This window comes from Gymnogyps californianus, chromosome 4 (assembly GCF_018139145.2).
Source record: "Gymnogyps californianus isolate 813 chromosome 4, ASM1813914v2, whole genome shotgun sequence".
Classification (NCBI taxonomy): Eukaryota; Metazoa; Chordata; class Aves; order Accipitriformes; family Cathartidae; genus Gymnogyps; species Gymnogyps californianus.
Genome location: NC_059474.1, coordinates 35984356 through 36008934, shown reverse-complemented (window position 1 = coordinate 36008934; position 24579 = coordinate 35984356). Strand labels below are relative to the sequence as shown.

The 24579-nt window shown below is 37.8% G+C and overlaps 1 protein-coding gene across 1 annotated transcript; it reads left to right on the top strand.

The window, feature by feature from the left end:
* Positions 1–2268: 2268 nt before the first annotated feature.
* On the top strand, positions 2269–19478 carry LOC127015861 (coagulation factor XI-like). Its single transcript, XM_050896057.1, has 14 exons — positions 2269–2327; positions 5202–5364; positions 6038–6144; positions 7749–7908; positions 8473–8582; positions 11853–12012; positions 12803–12912; positions 12998–13157; positions 13286–13401; positions 13789–13963; positions 15939–16114; positions 16422–16517; positions 17797–17936; positions 19323–19478. The coding sequence occupies exons 1-14, from the start codon at positions 2270–2272 to the stop codon at positions 19476–19478; spliced, it is 1887 nt and encodes a 628-aa protein (XP_050752014.1). The 5' UTR covers position 2269.
* The last annotated feature ends 5101 nt before the right edge of the window (positions 19479–24579 follow it).

Here is a 24579-nt window from a genome sequence, read left to right as displayed (position 1 = left end):
CCATGAGTCGTGGAGAAGTCATTTCAATCATCAGGATGCTCAAAAGGGTCGTAGTTGGGTGAAATGTTTTGATCTAGATATTTTTTGAGTAGAGCATATGTATCTGTCTTTCGAGCATATTCAGTCTAAAAGAAAAGAGGAAAAAGAGTGGTGAGGAGGGAAGAGCTGTCCCATTGGCAATTTCACTGTGAAATGAAACACCATTTTTTTTAAGATTTGAAAGATTTTTTTTGGTTTGAAATTTATTTTGCTTTGGTTACACATGTTAAAAAGAATTGTAGAAATCAAAACAAGTGATTCAGATCAGCTATAAACTAAGTTTGACTTCTTGTTGTTGCATTTACATTTCATACATCTGCAAACAGGTTTGGTTTTTTTTTTTCTGGCTTCCGGCAAACTGAAGACGCTCTTAGTTGCATCTAACAACAAAATAGCAGTGTAGAAAGGGCCACAGTAAACTACTTGGAAGATATAGATAGGATAATTTCTGCAGAGTATTGAAAAGGAGGAATAAGAACGTGAATGCATATTAAAGAAAACAGAGCAGAGAATACATAGCTGAAGAATATAGCTGTCTCTATTTGCCAAGGGAATGCCTCAAGAAAATGGTGTAATAGTAAGAAAACATAGGTGACGATTCTGTCCTCAGTTACAGTAGTTTCTTAATGGTGTCATTTACTTGGGTCTGAGTCACCAGTCTTACTGATTTCATGTGGATTTTCCCCCCGACCTCAGCTCAGGATTTGCTCTTCAGACAAATCTCATTCCTTGTTGTCCTGGTTTCGTCTAGGACAGAGTTAATTTTCTTCCTAGTAGCTGGTATAGTGCTGTGTTTTGGATTTAGTAGGAAAAGAATGTTGATAACACACTGATGTTTTTAGTTGTTGCTAAGTAGTGTTTATACTAAGTCAAGGATTTTTCAGCTTCTCGTGCCCAGCCAGCAAGAAGGCTGGAGGGGCATAAGAAGCTGGGAGGGGACACCGCCAGGACAGCTGACCCAAACTGGCCAAAGGGATATTCCATACCATATGACATCATGCCCAGTATATAAACTGGGGGAGCTGGCTGGGAGGGGGATCGCGGCTCGGGAACTAACTGGGCATCGGTCAACGAGTGGTGAGCAATTGCATTGTGCACCACTTGCTTTGTATAGTTTAATTCTTTTAGTATTACTATTGTCATATTATTATTATCAATATCATTGTTTTTCCTTCCTTTCTGTCCTATTAAACTGTCTTTATCTCAACTCACGAGGTTTTTTTTTCCTGATTCTCTCCCCCATCCCAGGGGTGGGGGGGCAGTGAGCGAGCGGCTGCGTGGTGCTTAGCTGCCAGCTGGGGTTAAACCACGACACTTGTTTATGTAGATTCTTGTGCTAGTAGCAGATACTCTGACTGTTCTGAACCAGGGATTTGCCTTTTATTTTAAAATGTCACCAAGAGGCAGATGTTCAGCTGGTGTAAAACCTGGACATCGATTTCAGTGCGGTCTGGATGATATACGCTCTGAAAATGTGGCCCAAGGTCAGTAACAATGTTGACAGAAAGAGTACCCATTCAAAGTAAATATTAAAGATAAGTTAGTATTGCAGGCACAGTAATATTTAACACAAACTGTTGACTTTTTTTTTTTTTTTTTTAGTAGAGCATAAACCTTATCCATTCATCCAGACCTACTGTATGTTCAGGTATGTAATCATTATTGCAACTGATATGCAGTGAAAGGTTTTCATAGCAACAAGACAGTGTATGTTGATCTATTTATGGATTGTGATGTGTGGTTAATTCATTTGATTCTTTCACAGCTTAAGTTGTAGCATGTGGGGAAAAAAAAGATATGTTTTAAAATTCATATAACATATACCAGAAGGAGTGAGTGCGAGTCATTTGTTTGCTATGTTGATAATAGTATCCACTTAACTACCAGGACAGAGTCAGGATTAATAATGACATTTTGATGGAATATTGTTCCCAGTCTAAGCAAGAATAAGTATTCTGCTGTAAAACAAAGCAGAAATTCTCTAAGTGCTTATAAGCTTTATTGCTTCTTGCAAACATAAGTAAAGGACAAACCTTTGTTGCTCTTTTATGCTGCTTTATATATGCCATAACTGCATATCACAGCTGTAATTTGTAATTCTCAATGTCATTTTGAATTAATGGTGTAACAGTACAAGTGTAAATCAGTGATATGCCTTGCGGTACTTTATAAAACTAATTATACACCCTTTATTAAACATATCCTAAAGAATGATTTTGTGTTTTTTAGGATGATTTGGATTTATCAGACTTTTTATTTCATTTTCTTACTTGCTTCCGTTTACAGTGGTAAGTGAACATATAATTCCTAAGATAGGCACACAGAGTAACACAGCTCTTCTAGAAGGGGAGATGATCAGTAACTGCGGTCTGGTCCTGAGAGAGCTGTCTTGATTCTGCTGGGTTGCGCTCAGTTAAGTTTGGGTAGCTCACATAACTCTATTGCCTGACTTGGAACTTTCTAATGGGGCTTTACCGACATTGTCCTGCCACCCCCTCATGCTGTCACCTTGCCCAGCACGCACGGGACCATGCTACGGGCAGTTTTCTCTATCGGACTGAGGCTGCATCCAGCTCGTAACTGTGAAATCAGTGTGATATTCAGTGTCCTACACCCAACAGCAGTGCTAGCAGCTTTAGCAGCAGCTTAGGAAGGGAGCCCTTTGCCTTTGATGGAGAGTCCAGGAGGTGGAGTGACGCCCCGTGCTTCTCAGTTGACTTTGCTCTAACCTGGTTCCCCCCAGCACAAATTAGAGCTCTCTGAAGTTTGCAGTAGTGTGTGCTGGCTGCCGGAGGCTCAGTCTGGCGGTGCTGGGGTAAGCTGGCTGCCTCTTCCCGGCTGCGGAGAAGCCTCAACCCTTTTCCCAGATGCTGCCCTCAGGGTAGGAGGCAGGACTGATGGGGCCACGGTGCAGGAGCCACTCAGCCCAGCAGCCTCACTGGGGGACAGCAGCTGAGCTTCAGAGCCAACACCCTTTTTAATTTTTTTTAAATAAACAAACCCCACCAACCTTCAGTCTTATTCACACATTGCCTGTGCTTGAAATTACTGATGTAAAAAGCATCTATGTAACACCTACATACCATCATGCTTGAAAGACTATTGCAAGAAGTGTGAATAGCTCCAGAACCAATTGTTTTATCGTAAATTATTTTTTAGAATTCTCTTGATACGCTGGAAAATTAGTGATTGTGTACGTTTTTCAATGTCAGCCCTTGTTAATGATTTACCTTGTTCAGTTAGTAAAAGTCAAACTACAAAAATTGCATTGCATTTCCCTGAAGTTCCCTGTGCTGATAAATTATAACTAAGGCCTAACACATGTTTATGTTCAGTAATGTATTAACTGTTTTCTCGGAGGACAATTAGGTAACTCAGCTTTTTAGCAAAACCTGTTTCATAAAGGTAGTATTATTTAAGGAAATGTTTTACATGGACTGAAATCTCACCAAAACTAAAATCTTGGAACATTTCTGGGGCCCGGGAAACATATTTTTATTAAAGTATTCAGAACTGGCATAGTTTTACATGGTACATAGTTTTACAGCATAAATCAATTTTTTTTGGTGTTAATTTGCATTAGAAGAAGGTAAATAAGATCCAAAATGTCTGATACAGCCAGTAATTGCAATATTCTTTTCTTTTGACTTTGGAGTTTGCTTAGAGTGTTCTAAGTTATAGAAAATGCTTTTCTGTTAATGACAAAGTTGGGCAAAGAAACTCTACTGAGAAGAATAAATACCAATTTTTAGAGAAAGATCTTGAAAGTATATATATCAGAAAATGTGGATGTTTATAAAGTACAAATTTTGTATTAACAAGAAATTAACCTTTAAAAGATATTAACATATCTTGCACATATGTCTAATAATTCCTTACTTTTTCCTTTTTCTGGGGGTAAATGATATATTTTACCCATGTGCAGGAAACATAATTACCTAAGCATAGTTTATGATCACATTAATAAGTAAAATCAACTTGTAATATTTTAAAACTGTAAAATCCAGTAGGATAGTACCATTTGTTCTCATTTTAAATAGCTTTTGATACAGTACGATATCTCTATAGTAACCGATTAAGCAGCTAGATAAAATGTTTTCAGTTGGGTTTCCTCCCATTCTGGAAAAATGCAGTATTTTCTCTTTACCTTTTAGCTAAGAAAAGCTTTTGTAGATACAGGAATAAAAATCGGCATATTTGCCAATTTGCCACCCCTTTGGAGGGCAAAATACAAGAAGAGAGTGGGCTCCTCTGCAAAGCCAGCCCTCTTGTGTGTTTTAACATGGAGATCTTACAAATGGGAGATCTTACAAATGGGAGATCTTCTCCCATTTTGAAAGATGGGAACAGCTTGCTGCTTAGGTATCTTCATTACATGGCTATGCAGCGTGAGTGGGTTTCATTACAGAGTTCAATATGGGATTGATGATGAATTCCTGCAGACGCGAGGGGGTAGTTGAGCTCATTTTTATTCTGGACAGTACCTGAGACGCTACTTCTGTAACAGGCAGAAGTTATATTTACATTTTTCTTGTAATCGTTGTTATTGAACATTGTCTTTGCAATTTTCTTCATTGTAAACCAAGTCAATGGGGGTTCAAGGTGGAGTGTGAGGGAGCAGAAGGTTTATAAAATGCTGGGAGCCATTGAAGCTATGCACAGTGGCACCGCTTGTGACTCTGGCCTCAGAGCATCCCTAAACAAAACAGGACTGTCTTCACATACAACTTTCTAACTCTTTTTGGTCTCTGCACTTCCTTCTCCTGGTTTTCCTCTTAATGGTGCTCTGTACTTGTGTCAGAAGATGCTTCTGGTGCTCCTGAGATCTGCCATGAGAAGGTCCCTTCCCTCTCTGCCGTGCAGATCTGCCTTGTGGCCCATCCTGCTGCTCGGGCTTCTGCATCGGCTCAAGCTGCCCTGCTCCAGCATCGAGTATGAGGCAGGGGATGGGGGCAGATACCCCAGAGAGTTTAATTTCTGCTGGAGAGCAAAGACAAGACTCTCAGAGGAACTGTGCTACTCATCCCCCCCACCCTCTTCTGCCAAAGGACTGTCTTAAAAGCAAGGTCAATGACAAAGAGGAGCAGTGGCTTCATCCTCTCCTGGTGAACTGTGCACGCTCCTATCTTTAATAATTTATGCATTTTGTTATTCCATATCAGAATGTGTGACTCAGATCTATGAAAATACATACTTCCAAGGAGGAGACCTCGCTACGTTTTTTACACCGAGTGCCAATTACTGCCAAGTAGTGTGTACTTACCATCCTACCTGTCTACTCTTCACCTATTTGCCTGCAACATGGACTAAAGATCCTGCAAAAAGGTAAAATGTTCATGTTTGTGTGGCTTTTCTGGTCTCCTGTGATAATTTGAGGAACTCGGTAACATTTTGACAGAACACAGGCACACAGGGAAAGCTACAGATTTGCCACGGAAAACAATGTCATGTATCTTTAAAACTGGTAATCTAAAAGAGTATTTGCTTAAATTTGAAAGATTAAATTTGGCAATGCCCAATCTTTCACGCTCGCATACCAACCCTTTCAAGGAAACAGAACTGACTGTGCAGTCCCTCCTCTGTGCCACATATTTATTGTTGAGGGACAATATGAACAATTTCACATCTCCAGTGGTCCCCTCTGCTGTCCCCCCACCCTCTCCCTTTAGCATATTTTTCTCACAATTAAGAGATTATAGCCTGAGAGGATGAGGTTGTCCTCCCTCTCTACGCCCAGTGCATTTCTGTCCTCCAAACCCTAGGCTTTGCCTCTCGCTTTAATGAGACCTCTTGGAGCTCCCACATAAACCAAGTAATCTCATCTGCCACCAGTGCCAACAAAGCAGATGCAGCTTTACCCTATCTTTCTCCAAATTGCACTTGTTGTCTAAATTTTAATGTTGAGGGCTATTGGACAGCCTGCATTTCACCTGAGAAATAGTTATGAAAGTCTGTGTCGTACTGCAAAAGCTGTGAATTGCTGCATTTTAAAACACAGGTTTTCCTGCTACTTAAAAGACAGCGATACAGAAATGCTGCCGAAAGTGGATATGGAAGGAGCTATCTCTGGACATTCCTTAAAACAGTGTAACATCCAAATTAGTGGTAAGATATAGTTATTCACATGTACGCATTTTATGCTCTGTATCATGTAGCAGATGTTAGAAAATTAGTATTTCGAAAACAGGAATAGAATCGGGGAAGCAGCCAAGCAGTGATTTGTATGTTCTTTGCCAGATCTCTTTCAAACACAGCTTACAAAATCTTCCACTGGTTTCACCCTTCAGCCCCAACTATCCACCACCGAGGCTCCCCGGATGAGGTAACAGGGAAATTATGCTCCTGCAGTCACTGTTTCATTTGCTAGAGGCAGATGGGAGCACGTGCTTTAGCTGGTAGCTCCAGTTCTAAACATTAATTTACTACTACAATTCCACTCCAGCAAGCTGCTCATACGGCGTGTGTGGCCCTGCTTTATAACTTTGTAGAGCAGATGCCCAGCAAAGCAAAAGTGCATAGTCACAAACTGTTGTTGCTACCCTTCATGATTCTGTGTTATAATTTATTAGCAGCTCCATCTTTTAGTGTATGTGTGCTGCACACAGAGTCTTAGTGTCAGCATGCCATACCTGCGAGTTATCAGCAGGCATATTTAAAGCCTGTTAAATGTGTTGTTTTAAATATGTTTTAAGCTTGTACCATCGTAATGATGTCATTAAAAGGAGATCAGCTTTAAGCATAGCATGGTACTGCAGAAAAACAGAATAAGGACAAATATATTTATTCACTTCCTGACTTTGAGGTCAAATAGTGTCTTATGGATGTCAGGCTAATTCTTTAGTTTTATTGGTATAGCACCTCAGTATGCCAGGGCTAAATGAGTCTTACTTTATGCAAATTCTCCGTTGCAGCTATTGACAAATCAGTTGTGCTTGCCTTTGCTTGCCACTTGCCTTTCAGAGCAGTCAGGACTTTTAAAAGCGCTTTCCTGCCAACATCCTGTCACATTTATATTTCTGAGTAGCTTTGGCCCAGCAAAATAGATTTCAGTGGAATGTTATTCTTTATGCTATATAGGCTAATTGATATCACTGGAGTTACTCTAGAATCAGACTAATGTCACTAAAATGAAAATCTACCCATATATGTTTAAAAACCCCACCAATGGTTGGCTGACTCGTGTTCTGTGAAGAGACCCTACTGACCATGAGGCAAAACCGGCATCCTGCATGGGGGAAAGTTATTTCAAACCCTACAGTCCCAATTCTCCCTCTGTGGAGTGTAAATTAAATCTTCTGACTCAAATGGGAGATATCTGTTGCTTCTGAGGACAGAATTTGCCTTTTAAGCTGCTCTATGAATTTGGAAATGGGAAAGTATTTTTTAATATTAATCCTGAGTTCTTGCTTTGATTAATATCATCACGGTCTCAGCCACAGTGGTTAGAGCTCCTCTCTCATGTAGGCAGAGGCGCTGTGAAAGTCTGCCAGTTTTTTCCTCTGCCATGTGGTACTGTACTATACCTACACTTCTAATGTTGTTACTGGAAGTACATGTGAAGTATGATGTAACTGCAGTAAGCATGAGATGTGGAATCTGGACTATGAGGGCCGTGTCATATGAACTGCTATCTTTTGGGCAGTTTGAGGTGTGGGGTGGGGAAAAGCACAGAAGCATGTTTTCAGAACTTGGTCTCTCTTTTTTCACAGCTTGCAGCCCGGATGTCCATATCGGACTGGATATGGAAGGGAAAATTTACGATGTTACTATGGCTGACAGCTATCAACAGTGTCAAAAAAGATGTACCAATGACAACCATTGTCTTTTTTTTACGTATGCCTCAGAAACATTTCACAATGCAAGCTTTCGGTAAATACAGGTTTGATCCCTTTCCTTGGACAGCGCTGTGCTTTAGTAGAGTAAATCTCAGAGCAGTCTAAGGTACAAGAATTTATTCAAGGAAATAATTTTTCCTTGACTTGTCATCCTTGCAATGAACTTACAGATAGGAAAATGTCTGTAGTAAATTAGCTTTCATTTGTCCATTGGTGAGAGAGACAAACTTGATTATCATAGCACTGAAAAAAATTAAAATCATCTAGAGATATTGAAATGCAAATTATATTGGTAGGTGTGCAGCATTATTGCTCTGTTAAATCTTGCTCTGCTTATTGCTCTGAAAATAGCATCATCAGAGCACCCAGGGAAATTTCTATCAGGCCTATTTTTGAGCTGTTAATCTGCTCGATTTTACAAGTTAAACATTGTTCCACTAGCTCTGTTCCTCATTTGAAGATTGTTCTGGAGATTGGAGATTGCTCTGGGCCATGGCCAGAACATGCACCATGGTAGGAATTATGGGGCCAGGAGGATGGTGTAGACCAAGGAGGATGGCCTGTTGTCTTACCACTTTCTTTATTCTTTGTCACTCAGTAAAAAATGCTTCTTGAAACATACCAGTGTAGGAACTCCAACCAGCATAAAGGTGCTTGATGAGGTTGTGTCTGGATTCTCTTTAAAGCCATGCCAGCTTTCTGAAATAGGTAACTATTTAAAATCTCTGATTCAGTTTAGTTTTAAGGGTTATGGATGACGAGGTGCAGTCTATCTTCGACATGTATAAATGTTTCATTATGTAAAATAATTCTAATATAAACTTATTCTTGCAAATATAGTTAGCACTCTCAGGCACAAAGGAAGTTCAGATCTTTTTAGTTTTTCCATTTTATCATTTGTCTTACAAAAACAGTAGCCTGCTTTGAAGATCTAAAGAAATCTTCCATAAGGTTAGCTTGATGAAATTGCATGTAATCTTTGTACCATGGATACAAAAATGAAAGATAAAATCCCATCAAAGTCAAAGATCAGGAGGAATATAGAGCTTTCTAAATTCTGTTTGTATACCGTGTATACACTTACAAATTTTTAATGAAGACCTGCAGCTTTCTCATACAACTGGCTAATATGAAGGGAAGTATTCTGTGTTTTGCGGGTGGTTTGTGATGAAAGCAGTGTCTGTGCTTGTTCCTGCAATCATTACTCAGGCAAAACTCTCAAGAGTACAAGATCAAACAGTGTGTATTATACCTTCTTATTCTCCATTGAAACATCTTTCACTTTTTTTTTTCTTTTCTTTTTTTAAATCTACCTCCACCTTGTCTTACTGTGTGGTATTTTCCTTTCTTAATGGTGATGATGTTCTACTTCCATATAGCCTTATTTTAGCTCACAGATAATCTAGTTTTCCTATAGAAATAACATTTTGTAGAGACTCTGTGTCTTTTTTTATATATCAATAAGTTTTCTTCAGACTCTGCTAGTCCTAGAGTAGGAATAATCTTTGGAAACTATTGAAAAAGTAGTTTGTTCAGATCTTAACAATGAAGACACTTAAAGAAAAATGAAGTGTGAAAAATAAAAAAAGGAAGAAAAAATTTTGTAAAGAGAAGACAACAATTTAGCTATTCCCTCACTATGTGTATGAGAGAGAATGGAGGGAAGATTTTTTTTTTTCCAAACTCTTACATTAAGATATACTAGAAAGACACATATTCATGATTAGAAGAAAAATCACAGTACTCAGGAGGGTCCCGCTCACAGACTTTGAGAAGAATCGGGGGACTGTAGCATATGCACAAACAATATGATTTTAAGTTAAAAAGAAAAAATCAAAAGCCATTTGAGACTTTATCAAAGACATTTATGGTTTATGACAGTGATGACATGGCAGTAATAATCCATCACAAATTAAATCAGAATTTCTGAAAGCATGTGAAGGTCAATCTTGTTCCTACCTGTCTTTCCTTGCTTTCTGTGTCTTGCGAGAAAGGCAAGAGGAGAGAGAAAGGAGGAACAAATCATGGGATCATAGAAGCCTAGACAGTACTATTGGATCAAGAGGTCATCTAAGGAGGTCATCTGTCCTAATCCAAGACAGATCAGCCATACCTGTCCAGACAAAGATTTGTCAAAAGTAGTCATAAAATCTCAGTACCATCTTCTGCCTTATTGTGTTGTAAATATCTGAAATAGGTTTATTTGAATATTTGTCCTAGTTTTTTTCTGACTGTTTTTAGGCTGACTAGTCCTACATTGTATATGTTCCACTGTCATCATTTTAAAAATAGATGCTTCCCCTTTCAAAGCTTTTGGAATCACAGCAACCCTCTGTGAACACCAAAAGCTAAATTGTACCAAGAAACTTTGAGATTGCATCAGTCAGCTTCTAAGACCACTGAAATCATCAATATTATGGGATTTCTTTGTTTCCTGTTCTACCATGCCCTCTTTGCTCTGCTCAGTAATGCTAATGTTGTTGACCATCTAACTGCAGTTTGTTTTCATGAAGAAGAGAGGAAAAAAAAAAAAGGTTAGTTCTTTAGCCTTCCTTGTGTCCTTTGCCATTAGCTTTCCTTCTCCCCTGAGCAGAACCTGAGCTCCTTTCTTAATGCTAATTGAATGGTACTGCATGTTTTTCTTTCAAGAGTTTGTTCCTTCCCATTTGGCCTTTCATTTTGTGCCTTTGCCTTTCTGATTTTGTCCTTACGCACACATGCTATTACACATCCATAACAATTTGTCTGTATTTCTGCCCTTTGCAAAGTACCTTCCTTGAGGTCATTGAATATTGAACAAATGATCACTGAACATGATCATTGAGATCATGGGTTAGCTTCCCTAAACTTCCAGATCCACATTTGTGCTTTAAATATAATTTCCTTCAGAAACTATCCATTTTCCTGAACTCTATTTCCCCTTAACATGGGATCTTACCTACTAATTGTCAGAGTTAATTGACCTTCATTTTGTAGTCTCCTGATGGTTTTTTTTGCTGTTCTTATTGTGTAATTACTCTCCAGTATTGTTGTCCTTTCATGCTTAAGTTTTTTGAAAACCTCATCAAATTGACAGGAGTCACATTAAGCTCTACCTCTCCCTTTTACTGTTTTTCCCTTTCTCTAGTAAGATGTTCCCAGTATGTTTCTATACTCATTGGGTAGTGTTGACTTGGCTGCTGTACTTTCTGAACAGCTGAAGTTCTCAGCTGCCACCAAGTCCTGTGTTTTGGATCATTTCACTGTTTTTACTCTCTCTACAGCTTGATAGTTTCAAGAAGCATCCTCCACGCTGGTGCTTCCTTTTTCCCTCTTTTTATTGTTGCACGGTGATTTCAACTAGGACTTCAAGTATATCTTTGGAGAAGGCAACTCATTCTTCTCTTTCTAAACATGCTAGTACTTCCTGTAACATCTATATCCATAGTCTGGTTGCGTGAATTATCCTGCCAAGCCTCTGTTACGTTATTTTGGTCATGTCAGAGGGCAGACTGTACATTACTCCTGCTTATTCTGCCTACTTTTCAAATAGCATTTAATAAAGTGTTAAGAGGATCATCCCATTATTTTTCTTCTAATCTTCCCATGATCCTCTTAGATGTACCCATTACCTTAATTATTTTAGGCTTTGCCTAGATTACCATGATTTATTCCTACCTGTGGATTTGTACACTGATCTCCACTGTTCCTAATTTAAAGCCTTCCCTATTAGATTAGCAAATCTGTATTCTAACATGTCATTTCTCTTCTCTAGATGAACCTTATCCCTGCTCAGTAGTCCTCTCCATAAGTTTACACACTGAAAAATGTTCTTGAGAAATAGTTTTTGGTTAAAAAGTGGTGTTATCTTTCCAGTTTATCAGTCACAAAGGAAGGAAAATGTGAATAAGGATAGAAATGAATAATCTGTAAGCCTTAATATTCTGATGACATAATAAAATCTTTGGAATTTTGATATTTTGTTCTTGTTTTATACAGATTGTCAAATGGACATTTTTGAAGATCAAGAATTTTCAGGAACGAATATTACAAGTTTTTTCACTCCCGATATCTCTGTCTGCCAAACTATTTGTACATATTTTCCAAAGTGCTTGTTCTTTACATTCTTTACCAGGGAGTGGCAACTAGAATCCCAAAGGTGAATATGACAACTAACTTTAATGCTCTAACTAGATTCTTTTTAAAAAGCACACAGTCTTTTTTTAACCACTATTTTCTTATACTTATGGAAATTTTTGTTAAAAGGTTATTTTCGGTAAAGCACAGCTTTTTATGTTTTGTATTCATAAGTTTATAATTTCCTGTGGGCACTTCATCTGTTCTCCAGCGTGATCAGGGGTTTTGTATTGCAGATGCATATCTGGTGTTAATCTGAAAAGAGCTATACACATCAAAAAGACAGTGAGCCTCCAGATTGCTTTAATCACTTAGAGCTGAATTTTATGAAATTATCAAAAGAGTCATCTGGTTTCCTAGCAGTATTAAGTTATTTACTTGAAAAGATTTTTGATAAAGTTAACAGGTTTAAAAATGTTTCTATTGAGCTTCCTTCTTTCATACTTAGTAGTGCAAATAGTTAAAAATCTACATTCCACACAAAACAGAAGAATAAAGTTTCAAAGGAATTTCAGGGAGAAGCAAAGCTGATATGGCATATATCATCTAAAGTCACCTCTTCTACATATGTATAAATACTGTACAACCTTTAGTAGTATAGTCATATGCCCTTTCACAAAACCACAAAAGCCCCCTCAATTTAGTGTGAACTAGTGAATTTAGTGAATGTATTTTCATATGAAATACTCTTACAGATAGAGACTTGGGAGAAAAAACACATTTAAGAAAGAACCTTCCCTTACCAGAACCTAAACAATCAATTTTGGGATGTGAGAACAGATTTAGTTATTGTAAAAAATTTTTCATTTTAGAAATCTTTGCCTTCTAAAGACATCAACAAGTGGGATACCAGAGGCACTTATATCACGAGAAAATGCTGTATCAGGCTTTGGTCTCCTAAATTGCAGAAGATCTTTTCCTGGTAAACAAATTACAATAAAAATACTGATTTTGAATTAATCAAATTAATAGACTTTCTGATGCTTGGAATGCACTCATTCTTACAGCTTGCAATTCTCGCACTTACACGCATATGAATTTTTTGGGAGATGAACTCAATGTCACTTATACTAAAGGACACAGAGCCTGTCAGCAGGTTTGCACAGATGTGATCCGCTGCCAGTTTTTTACCTACTTTCCCCTCCAAGATTCGTGCAATGAGGAAAGGTGAGACATATTTTTTAAAATGTTCAAAGATTGCTGAAATAATCATTTCACAGACTTGATGAGAGGATAATGTATGTGTTCTGCATAAAAAAAGTACAAACTGAATCTTTGCATTAATTCATTGGCAGAAAGTGTGAGTGTCACCTAAGAATGTCCTCGAATGGATCTCCAGTGGAAATAGTACATGGGCCAGGAAGGATCTCTGGATACTCTCTAAGATTATGTAAAAAAAAAGCCAGTACTGGTAAGTAAAACTTCTTTCATGTAGAAGAGACAGTGCTTAACTGATTTCAGTACAGGAAGCCCAAACCTCATTTTTTAATTTATTTATTTTTTTAACTGGTTGCATTGAATTGGTTCCATTGTCCCAATGGGATGCCTTGTGAAGTTAAAGAGTGTTCTGAAAAAGTGAAGTTGGCCAGGTCTGCACATTGTAAACATCAACAGTAGCACTGCGAACTTGGTTTTAATAGACTTTATGATCATAAATCATAGAGGGATTAGAATGTGTCATGTATCACCTTCTTTGCAATAGATCAGCCCCTATTCAGGGATCAGCAGTAGTCTCATCTTCATTTTTCATTGGTGAGTGCAAATTATCTTTAAGCACAGTTTTAAATTATTTGTATAGTGTGTATGCAGCATTCTGCAAGAACTATTAGGATCGTTGGAGGGACAGACTCTTCCCCTGGTGAATGGCCGTGGCAAGTCAGCTTGCACGTGAAGTTGTCTCGTCAGAGACACCTCTGCGGGGGCTCTATCATCAGCAACCGGTGGATTCTCACAGCTGCTCACTGCGTCATGAGGTGAGGCCTAAATGTAAATGTACAAATGAAACCAAAAATTTCATCCAGCCTGTGAGATAAGTTGACATCTACCTTTCAGAAAAATAAAAATGAGGGCTAGAATAAAATAAACTCTTTTAATGTAACCAAAAGGTGAACTTCTAAGGTAGACTATTCATATCCTTAACGTAGCTGGAACTCCATACTTTGTCCCTTTGTAACATAGTATTGTACTACTGTTGCTAAATTATTTTAATGCATCTAGAAGATGAAATTCTAAAGCAGACACCAGATACCTACAGAAACTTAGATATTCTCATGTGATATAAGCTTTTTCGTACTGTAATACCATATAATCTATCAAGGAAAATCTGTTTCTAGGTTATTCCATTTCATAAATTTCAAATTACTTATCTCAGAGATTTCTCCGTGGCACTGAGGAAACGGTACTAATCTGATAACTTCAGCAGCAGGGTGCTCAGCAAGTTAACTTATTTGACCAGGACACAAAGTAAATCTCTGTGAGGGTCCAATTAGGCTGCTTCTGGTACCTGAGCTACTTGTCTCTGCATTACATGAAACATCCAGATCCCAGTTGTCCTGGTTTTCGTTTAACAGTTGTTTTTTTTTTTCCAAATTCTATCAATCAGTCAATTAATACCCTATTTTTAATGCAGATTTCAGCTGTAAGAACAAAATTTAAAGCAGCCAATACCCAAGACATTGCTAATTTGCACTGACGTATATAGTCTGTATTGTTAATCAAATTACCACCAGATTTGGGTCGTGAAATTACTTGTGTTGTGAAGAGCTGATTTAATTGTCATGCAGATGATTCATTTCCTTTGTTAGATTGTCATCACCTGTAAAGCAGGTTATCCTGTCATTTACACAGTGAAAAGTGTAAGGCCGTAATGCAGTCTGATGGGAGGAAAGGGACAGGTAACAGATAAAATGCTTCAAAGAAGAGGATGTTGACCTGGCAACATTGTCCAAAATCAGGCATTTTTACTCACGCAGTGCAGTATTTACCCATTATTGTTTTTGCATGGAATAGTATTGCCAATATTTTGCCTTTAGTGGCAAACTTTATAAAAGTGGTTAAACTCTCTAAAGAACCCTATATAAAAAATATCATTCTCTACCTTCTATCCGTGTAGAAGTTACCAGTATTGCAAAAGGAGAAGATATACTTGCAAAATAAAAATAAAAAAATAGACTTTGTTAATTGGAAATTATTAAGCCTAACTTGTATTTATGAATTCATATATAAAATCTTCAAAATTTTTGTGAAGTTTATTTAAGACAAGTTTTGCATCTTCTTCATTGCATGTACCAAAATTTCTAGGTTGCCTTAATGGTAGAATATCACAATGAAATATCCCTTAAACTTACTCAAAGTAAAGTTGAAATCATAAAGATTAACTGGAACTTTTCATATAGGTCTATGATATTACACTTTTAAATCCATATTTACATGGCTAGTGTCATTTTCCTAACAAATAAATGTCAGAATAGACTCTACTTGAGTTTACATTCCCAACCCTATTTTCATTACTAGAAAAGCTGTTGTGTTGGAATGAATGGAAAGAATCTCATTTACTGCTTCAGGGCTTGCATTAGGCCCTTGAAAATTAAAAAAAAAAAAAAAAAAAAAAGAAGAAGAAGAGAAAAAAGAGAAAATAAAAGAAGGCAGAAGGGGAAAGAGGATGAAGAAGGATCAGGACAATGAGAGTCTGAACATAAACGAGAGACAAAACTGATTTGGGGATGAAAATACAAATAGGGAAAGGAACAAAAAGAAGGAGAAGTGGAGGGAATGGACAAAACCAACCTTTTTTTAGTTTTGAGAGTGTGAAAATAAAAAATTGAAAGAATGACCTCAGTGCTGTTCACTGTACATCTAGGGGTAATGGAAGACGTTGGCATCTGCACACAAACTCTAAATCAGTGCAAATCTTTTGCCACAGACTGACTGTTTGTCTTTTTCCCTCAGTCTTGAGAATCCCAACATTTGGCGTGTTTATGCTGGTATTTTAAAACAATCAGAAATAAATGAGGATACGCCCTTCTTCAAAGTGGAAGAGATTATTGTTCACCCTCAGTATAAATACGCACAGACTGGATATGACATTGCTTTAATGAAACTTGATAAGCCTATGAATTTTACTGGTATGTAGTGTATTTCAGAGGAATTCTGAAAATGTGCAGGATGACACAGGGCTGGCATTGGTATGGCAGTGCATGACACCTGGGCTGGCTTCCTTTAATATGCAGTTACTGGGGTTTGAGGAGCATCTCATTCTGTTGGCTTTGAAAAGAAAATGGGTGGCTTTTATTTATGTGACTGGAACGATATACAGTGTAAGGGACAAAGCATAACATGGAGGCTATCATCAGGGGTCGTGTAGGTGTCCACAAAACCTTAATGTTGCAGTTGTCTCTGCTGGTCAAACTAATATTTTTAATCATATTTTAGATCTTCAACTACCTATTTGCCTGCCATCAAAAGAAGATGCTAACATACTTTATACCGACTGTTGGGTAATTGGATGGGGTTACAGAAAAGAAAAAGGTACAGATAAATATTTAAACAGTGAGTTCTTGTATTTGCAGAACTCATGTGGTTACCCCCCCCCCTTTTTTTTTTCCAGAGAAAACCCCCTTCTTTTTAAAAAGAAAGTTCTACTATGTTCTTGGCTGCCATTATTGCTATCTGGCCAGCACTGTAATATAATTCTTAATCAGAATCTACTTCTTTTAAGAAATCATAAAACATATATGAAAGATGTATGAAATTATCATTAAATAACTCCATGCTCTGACACAAAGATTAGATTTTATAAATTGTTTGACTCAATATTTTGAATTATGTAAGAACGCAACCTTAAATATATCTTGTACAGCCCTCATATACCTTTCCTTAGATTCTAGCTTAATCTACTTGCAAAACCCAGTATATAGCCAACAGACTTATCACTGAACTGTGAGGTTTTGAATTACAGTCTGCACATAAACCATGCTTTTTGTGTGTGTGTGATTGTATTCATATGACTTTAGAAATCGAGGATTGACGTATGTTGCTTTTATGATTCTGAAGGTTGTTGTGTTTTGGTAGTAGATGGGATTTGAACTCCTCTGATTTTATATGGAGGTAGGCCAAACAGCTGTTAATTATGCAAGTTGGATTTTACATGTATTTATTTATTTATATTTTTATATGTGTAATATTTATGTGTGTGTATATATACACACACCCCTATTTAAACAGTGTCCTTTCCTTTATACACCTTCCTATTTGAAGGTTAGAGTTCTATGTGAAATCTAACAAATTGAGGCAGATATTGTATAAGCTAATTTCTTCTGTTAATTTCTAAGAAAAGGCTGCTCTCAAATACTCTTATTTACTCTATGTGCAAATTTCTCCATCCTGTAAACTACTAGGGCATGGAGCAGCACAGATTTGGCAACTGGGAGATTCCAAACCTATTGTAACACATTACTAAGAAATAATTGTTAAAAACAGAAATCAATGCTCTTAATGAGAGGACAGGTTCCAAGGCCCAATGTCCTGAAAGGCGTACTCATGTGAGGATTCATTGCAAATCACTAGGGAGTTTTGAAGCTTGCCCAGTCATGAGACATAAAATGGCATTATAAAAACATTCAAATTAGCAGACAATTCACATTGTTTACTAACACAAAAAAAGGAGAATCAGTGTCATGAACATCTAACAACACTCTAAAAGCAGTGGCCTCCAACTTTGTAATATCACTGTATGGGGATTTCTAGAATTTTAAGTTCTGTTTTGCTAGAAGCAAACATTTCTTTGTTCATACCGCCCATTACGTAGGTCGTGTAGAAGATATTCTTCAGAAGGCTACTGTTCCCCTCATGTCAAAAGAAGAATGCCAGGCAAGGTACCGGAAGAGAAGAATAGGTGACAAAGTGATCTGTGCTGGCTATGATGAAGGTGGAAGGGATGCTTGTAAGGTAATGAAAAGAAGTAGTATATAGTCATATATTCCAGCCATTTGTTCAAATATATAATTGAATGCTGTAGTTATTTTTTAATTGCCATTAGAAAAATATGGTTATCAATAGAGCTGTTCTTGATTAACTTGTCACTTTTGCATGTCAAAAGCACTGAAAATCAAGGTACACGCAAAACATTTCTTATGTGACATTGAAATCTTTAAGGATAGATTCCACGGATAAGAAACTCTGAGTGTGTATATATATATCTCATCCATTTAAGGAATAAACCAGTATTCCTTCGGAGCATCAGAAATCCAAAGAGAGCAAGTATAGTATCTCAAAACATTTCTCCAATAAAAGCAGATTTCCTATGTCATGTTTTTATTTCTTGACATGAAAGCTTATTTTAAAGCATCCACTGTGTACAAACCAGAAGGGAGGGTGCTAGCAATGCTATTAAAATGCATGGGGAATTGAAGGCTAAAGACAACCTGAGCAGACTGGTCTGTTCATTATTAGAATTGAAAATGTCACAACAGCGTAAGTTCAGTGAGCCAAATTCTCTGCTTGAGTGTAAACTCATGCACTTCCATTAATTTAAACATTCTGAGTTAATTTATGCAAGAATAAAATAGTCCAATCAGTAAGATTTAAATTCTCCACCAAATACAGTATTTTCACTTTAAGCACTTAACAGTTAACATGTTTCTGTTAAAACATTACTGTTACTATGATCGGCATTGAATAATTAGGAATAAAAATACTCAGAGCTGGGAAGTAATTTTTTCTCTATGCCAATTAAGCTTTCTTTATCTGATACAGTGTAGCAGAACATAGAGATGCTATTTTATAAAAATAACACGCTTGCTATTGTCTCAACAACTCATAACAGCTACACTATAGAACCTTATGTTCAGAAAGATCAGTTAGGAATAGGAGAAGAAAACAGAGAGGTGTTTTATCCTGAGGTGGAGAGAGTCACTCAAACAAGATAAGCCACGTAAAGAACTGAGGTTTACGTACTAAAATCAAGGTCATAAGAGAAAACATTGGCAAATTTACTGTTTTTCTCACTTGCACATGTAGTCTTCATTGAGTTTTAAATCAGTGTATGTAGATAAATTAAAAAAAATAAAAGAAAAAGCCAGTAGTTTTGAGCCTTCATGGGAAATGGAAATTATTTGCAATGACTGGAAAGTATTTAGAAGTCAATTTACTAGAAAAACAGAAAACCTGCTTCAGTACTCTGTTAATTAGCCTTAAGCGAAAGTGATTGAAATCTAGGCAGTTACGCTGGTGTTAACACTGAGTGATGCTGATTTTAATCAAGGCTTTCTTTGAGAGAGAAATACTGAGGAGAGCTCTTCCTTGCGTGCTCTGTCTTTTTGTCCTGTGACACAGGGAGATTCAGGAGGGCCGCTGTCATGCAAGCACGAGGAGGTCTGGTATCTGGTGGGCATCACCAGCTGGGGCGAAGGGTGCGCTCGCCCCAGGCAGCCGGGTGTCTACACAAAAGTTGCTGAGTATTCAGACTGGATTCTAGAAAAAACTACGTAGCATGAGAGTTACCTACTGGCTCAAAGTGATGTCGTGGAGTAATAACCCTAGGAGCAATGTGATGAAGTGTATTAGCGTTTTTAAAATAGTGTTTCTTGTTAGCCTGGAATGTAAAAGACTTGATTAAAAAAGTAGAAAAGCAGGAATGAATGAACTTGGCCATTACTGAATAAAAAGATGTAATAAAAATAAACTCTGTGGTCACTGATTTGGCAGAAAAAAAGAGTATGTCTGAACCATTGATTTCTTCTGTTCTTGCTAGCATAAAATAGGAGTGGATGAGGTTGCAGGGCGTGTATGCACCTGGGATCTGGGAACTGCTTCTGACTTCCGAGGTTTGGACACAGCAATGGAGAATTCCCTCCCTTGTCCAAATTTGGCTGAAATGGGCCAACCAGTTACAAACTTACTAACGGGCTTGGGGAAGGGAAGCTGAGGCAGGGAGAAGCCTATACAGTTGTATAAACCTTGTTTCCTTAGGGAATTAGCCAAAAAACTGGCACTACTAACCGAGAAAACAGAACGAGAGGCCTTGGCCAGCCCTTCAGTAACAATTTTGCAAGTATGGTAACAGCGCTGTCTTTCACTTACATTATTCTAATTTCTGTGGAAGGTTTTGTGATAAGAACGATAATGTGGGTCTAATTCCCTTGAAGCAGAATATCCAGAAAGTCAATAAAAGAATCATCCCCTTTAGAGACATCATATGTCATTGTTCTTTAGCACAATATATTTTTATTTTCCAGATCCCTAGCTCTCCTTGACTAAAGAAACAGCTTTCTCCTTTTTCTTTTTCTCCTTTTTTGCTTTTGTCCTTTCTCCTTATTTTGTGTCAGGTAGCAAATATGTTTCATGGCCAAAATTAGCACTAGTGTGAGAAACAGCAGTCAAAAATGTATTACTTTCCCATACTAAGAGGCAACTTTTCACAATGAATCAGAAAGGAAGGCACAGAACTTAGCATTGTCTTTGCCAAACTTCATGAACTTGTTTCCTAATCATCTACATTACCTTAATTGCTGAAAATATGTTCTAGAGCACTACTCATAATTGCCACACACCCACACTGGGTATGTTGTGGAGGTAAATAGCAGGAGTGGCTTTACAAGTAAATGGGGTTGTGAAAATTAGAAATTAAACATGTCAAATTTATGAGAGAAAACAATCAAGCTGCTGAAAATTACTTCTGCGTTTAATTTTTTGATGCTTTATTTGCAAATAACACTGAGGAAAAACGTAATCCCGCAACTATAAGCTTACAAACAGTTGTATCTGTGCCTAAGTGGCCAAAGAGCCCCTGGGGTCAGAGTGCTTCTCTGGGTGTGCAGTGCTAAGCTGACCACAGTCAACACACCTGAAATTCCAAAGCTGTATTCAAAGGCTGGGGGTTTGGTTTTGTTTGTTTGTTTTTAAAGAATCAAAATTCAAGGCAGGGATGAAAACAGTCCCAATGTAAGAGGAGGAGAGAGGGAATGGTGCTGCTGCTGGCACTTCTCAGGAAAGAAGGGCGCTGCCTTCCCCCCACCCCGCAGTGGGCTCCCGGGGACAGAGGCTTGCATCGCTGGTGGTGCACAGTGCTGAAGGTCTCCCGCTTTGGGAATCCCCATGCAGGCTGTAGATGTTCAGGGAGCCAACAGGCAAAGTCTGGCATGCGGTGGGGGGATTGGGTAAAGGGGGAGAGGGAAGGCATGTCACTGTGCTGGGACTTTTTGCCAACACTGCAGAAACAGAATAGGAGAAATAGGTGGGGCCTGATGTCCTTTTCGTGCTCTGTTTAATCCACAACTGGTTTAAAATATCACCAAACCTCAGACATGCTGTCAAAAACCTAGAGACTTAAATAAGGGACTGAGAAAGAGTAGGAAAAAATAGAAAACACAGCAAAAAAAGAAAGATTCCTGACATTCAAATGTGGTTCTGTCCTCATGGGGAAGGAATGAAGACAGCTGGAAAAGAGCTGCTGAAGAAACAAAGGAATTGCTTCACTATGAAAACAGAGACTGAAACTCGCTAAAGAAGAATCATCAGGAGACCATCTGAAATACCTGTCTGCCAATACTCAAGCTGTGTATTTGCTAAAGAGCATATGCAATGTCAAACTGATAACCTTTAATGCTTTCTCATAATAATGCTGTCATCAGCTTCTTTTTCAAATGCACACAAAATGCATGTGCTTTTTTTGTTTCTGTTTTTGTTTTGTTTTGTTTTGTTTTCTGCTACAACTTTGCAGGTTGTGGCTACTGGAGTAATGAAGAGGAATGGCAGCTCAGCAGTGCTCTGTAGACCTCTGGAGCTCCGTGTTTTGTTTCTGAGAGGTATACCTGGTGACAGCCATATGCCAAAGGAAACTTAGCTGTTCCTGTGGAAAGGATAAGGGATCTCAGTGACCGCATACATCCTTCATGAGCAGCTGTTGACCAGATAAAATATCTTATTCCAATATATTTTCACCTAGAGCAGATACTCTTCAGTGAAGTTTTGCATTAGTTGTCTGTTCATCCATAACAAATTCCTGATAGCTAAAAGTGTTTAACAGGAATAGATATTATGCAGAGAATGCAGGAGTTCATGGTAGCTATATGAAGTCCTTATGACTTCATTTAAGAACAACTACATGAGGGAATGTCTGATCTTTCTGTGGACTTATACATCAGCATAATATGTAATTCACTGAGACCTTTAGACTCAGATAGAAACACATTGGTGTTATTAAGTGTTATGTTACTTAGGCTTTCTGGTATCAATAAGTAGTTTGCACTAAATAAGAGGCAGTTTATGACCTTTATTTATTCTCCCTTCTCCTCTATCTCTCTGGGGAAAAATAACTTTTAAAAACCAACAACCACAAAACCTATCTCAATCTAATTAAAGAAAAGCCTGGCCTTGTACTTTAAATCTGCCTCTGTTTATGTTGGTATGGAACATAAACATCAGTGCTTTAGCTGTTATTTTGATTAATGGCAAGTGTCTCTGGTGGTGTCTTATATTCAGCTCTTTAGTTACACTGAAAATCAGTAAAGCTCATAATCTTACTTACACTAGATGGGTAGAAATCTTGCAAGGGGCAAGCACTGCTGCTGGTGTATTGAATGGCAGTGTTTGTCCTGAGTTTTTGTACAAATAAGGTCCCTTATCCCAGAAATTTACAGTCTCATTCAGGCACAGATGAAACACTTTATATGTGCTGTGATAGTCTGGAGAGCAATTAGTTTGTCATAAAATAAGGCATACTGTGGTGCTGCTCAAGTGGACTCTTTAGCTTGTAATAGCCTTTTCTGTAGTAATTTTAATAGAATCGTAAACCAAACAAAATCAGCTTCCCATTAAACCAGTGTTGCATCGTGTTTCCTGTCACTGCTGATGCTTTGCCTAATGTCTGAGGCTGAAGTATGTCTTCTTGAAAGTGATCTGAGCTGGGAATAAGATGATATGAAGCCTCTCATTTCTTCTGCCCAGGAGAATTAAAAATTCCTACAGTGAAGATGTACAGAGGTCACCAAGTATGCCCATTTCCTCTGCTTCCCCAGAAGAGGGAAAGGGAACAATTTGGTATAAACTTTTAGTATAAGTTTTATTTGTTCTGTGAAAAATTATTATTCTGCTGTGATGAAAAATGCATCTCAGATGCTGAAAAATAAGGAACTGGATGGAATGAAAATAATTCATGGTGGCAGTCTTCATAGTAGGAGAACTCAGTTAAATTAAAATGTGGATTTTTGTTCTCTGCCTGATTTCCAGTATATATGGAGGATTCTTTGGAAAATTATTGCTGGCTCATTTTGTTTATGAAATATCTGCATTATAATATATTAAAAATGCATTTCCACTTCAAATAGAGGGCAACATTAATTTGCCTCTTTGAACAATAATAGCAGATATGAAATATTACATATTTATAGTCAAGCATTTCCTGGAATAGTAAATTAATTGTTTTTCCTGTGGTCTTTGTGTTGTAAATCATGTTATAGATATTTATAATTGTATTAGAGTTACTACGGAGTGTTGTATGTTACAAGAAATTTTTTCATGAGTGTTATGCAGTGGAGATGTAAAACAATAGTTTTGCATCTTCTTAATGTTTCTTAATTTTCATAGGATCCTAGAAAAGAGATCTGGAGAAGGTCTTTAGAGATTAACTAGTGCATCATCCTGCCCTCATGCACAATCAAGAACCCCTGTATCATTCATGACTAGAGTTTCTCTAGTCTCTAGCAACAGAGGTTCTACAGTCACCTTGCATAAGCTATTCCAGTGCTCAACAATCTTTACCACTACAAAGTTTTTCCTTGTCACTGAATTAAATAATCTTTCCTGCAGTTAAATTTTAGTACTTCTTGTGCTACCTGCCATGGAAATGGAAAACGGGGAGAGGGGAGGTTGCGTTGTTGTTGTTGTTGTTGTTTTCATTTTCTGTAGTCACCTTTCATAGATTTGAAACTCTTTTCACATCACAGTGTGAGGTTAGCCAATGTTGAGTCAGTTCCCACACTTTTTTAGCTGGTTTGTTTGTAAAGACCAGAAAGGAGGGACGATGACACTGAAGGAAGAGGACTGTATGCACAGGGCATGCAAGAAAAGATTAAAAGGAGCTGATAGGAATTAAAGCTGAAGTGAAGTTATTGAGAGAAGAGCTGGAACAAACAAAACAAGAATGAGTGCAAGCTGAACAAAGAGCAGCCCAAACGGTAGGTACTCATCTGGGCGCCTGGAACTGCAAACAAGATGGAACACTTAGACATCCTTTCCAGGTCCATGCAACTGTACCCCAGGACCTGAAGATTGATGAGGTATGGTGCAGAAATGGACTTATTAGCTCTTTGTATGCTAGGAAGTTGTAGAGTCATCTGAAGTGCAGTGCTGCCCTAAGATGACTGTGCTGCTCTCAGACCTGAGCTTATTGCCACACACCTCTGCTATGATTAGCTGCTCTGCATGGATGTACCAGTCTGAATTGTCAGCCTCATGTCTGTACTTCCATTCCTTTTTCCACTGATTTTACCATCTGGTAGATTTTGTCTCCCAATTACCTCTTTGTTCATTTTTGCCCTCAAAGGTCACGTACAGTGATGTGAAGAATGATATGATTTTAATTATCGTTAAT

Coding starts and splice junctions, on each gene's coding strand:
- LOC127015861 (XM_050896057.1), top strand. CDS start 2,270: ATGATTTGGATTTATCAGACTTTTTATTTCATTTTCTTACTTGCTTCC. Junction 2,328..5,201: donor ACTTGCTTCCGTTTACAGTG/GTAAGTGAACAT, acceptor ATTCCATATCAG/AATGTGTGACTCAGATCTAT. Junction 13,964..15,938: donor GCTGCTCACTGCGTCATGAG/GTGAGGCCTAAA, acceptor TTTTTCCCTCAG/TCTTGAGAATCCCAACATTT.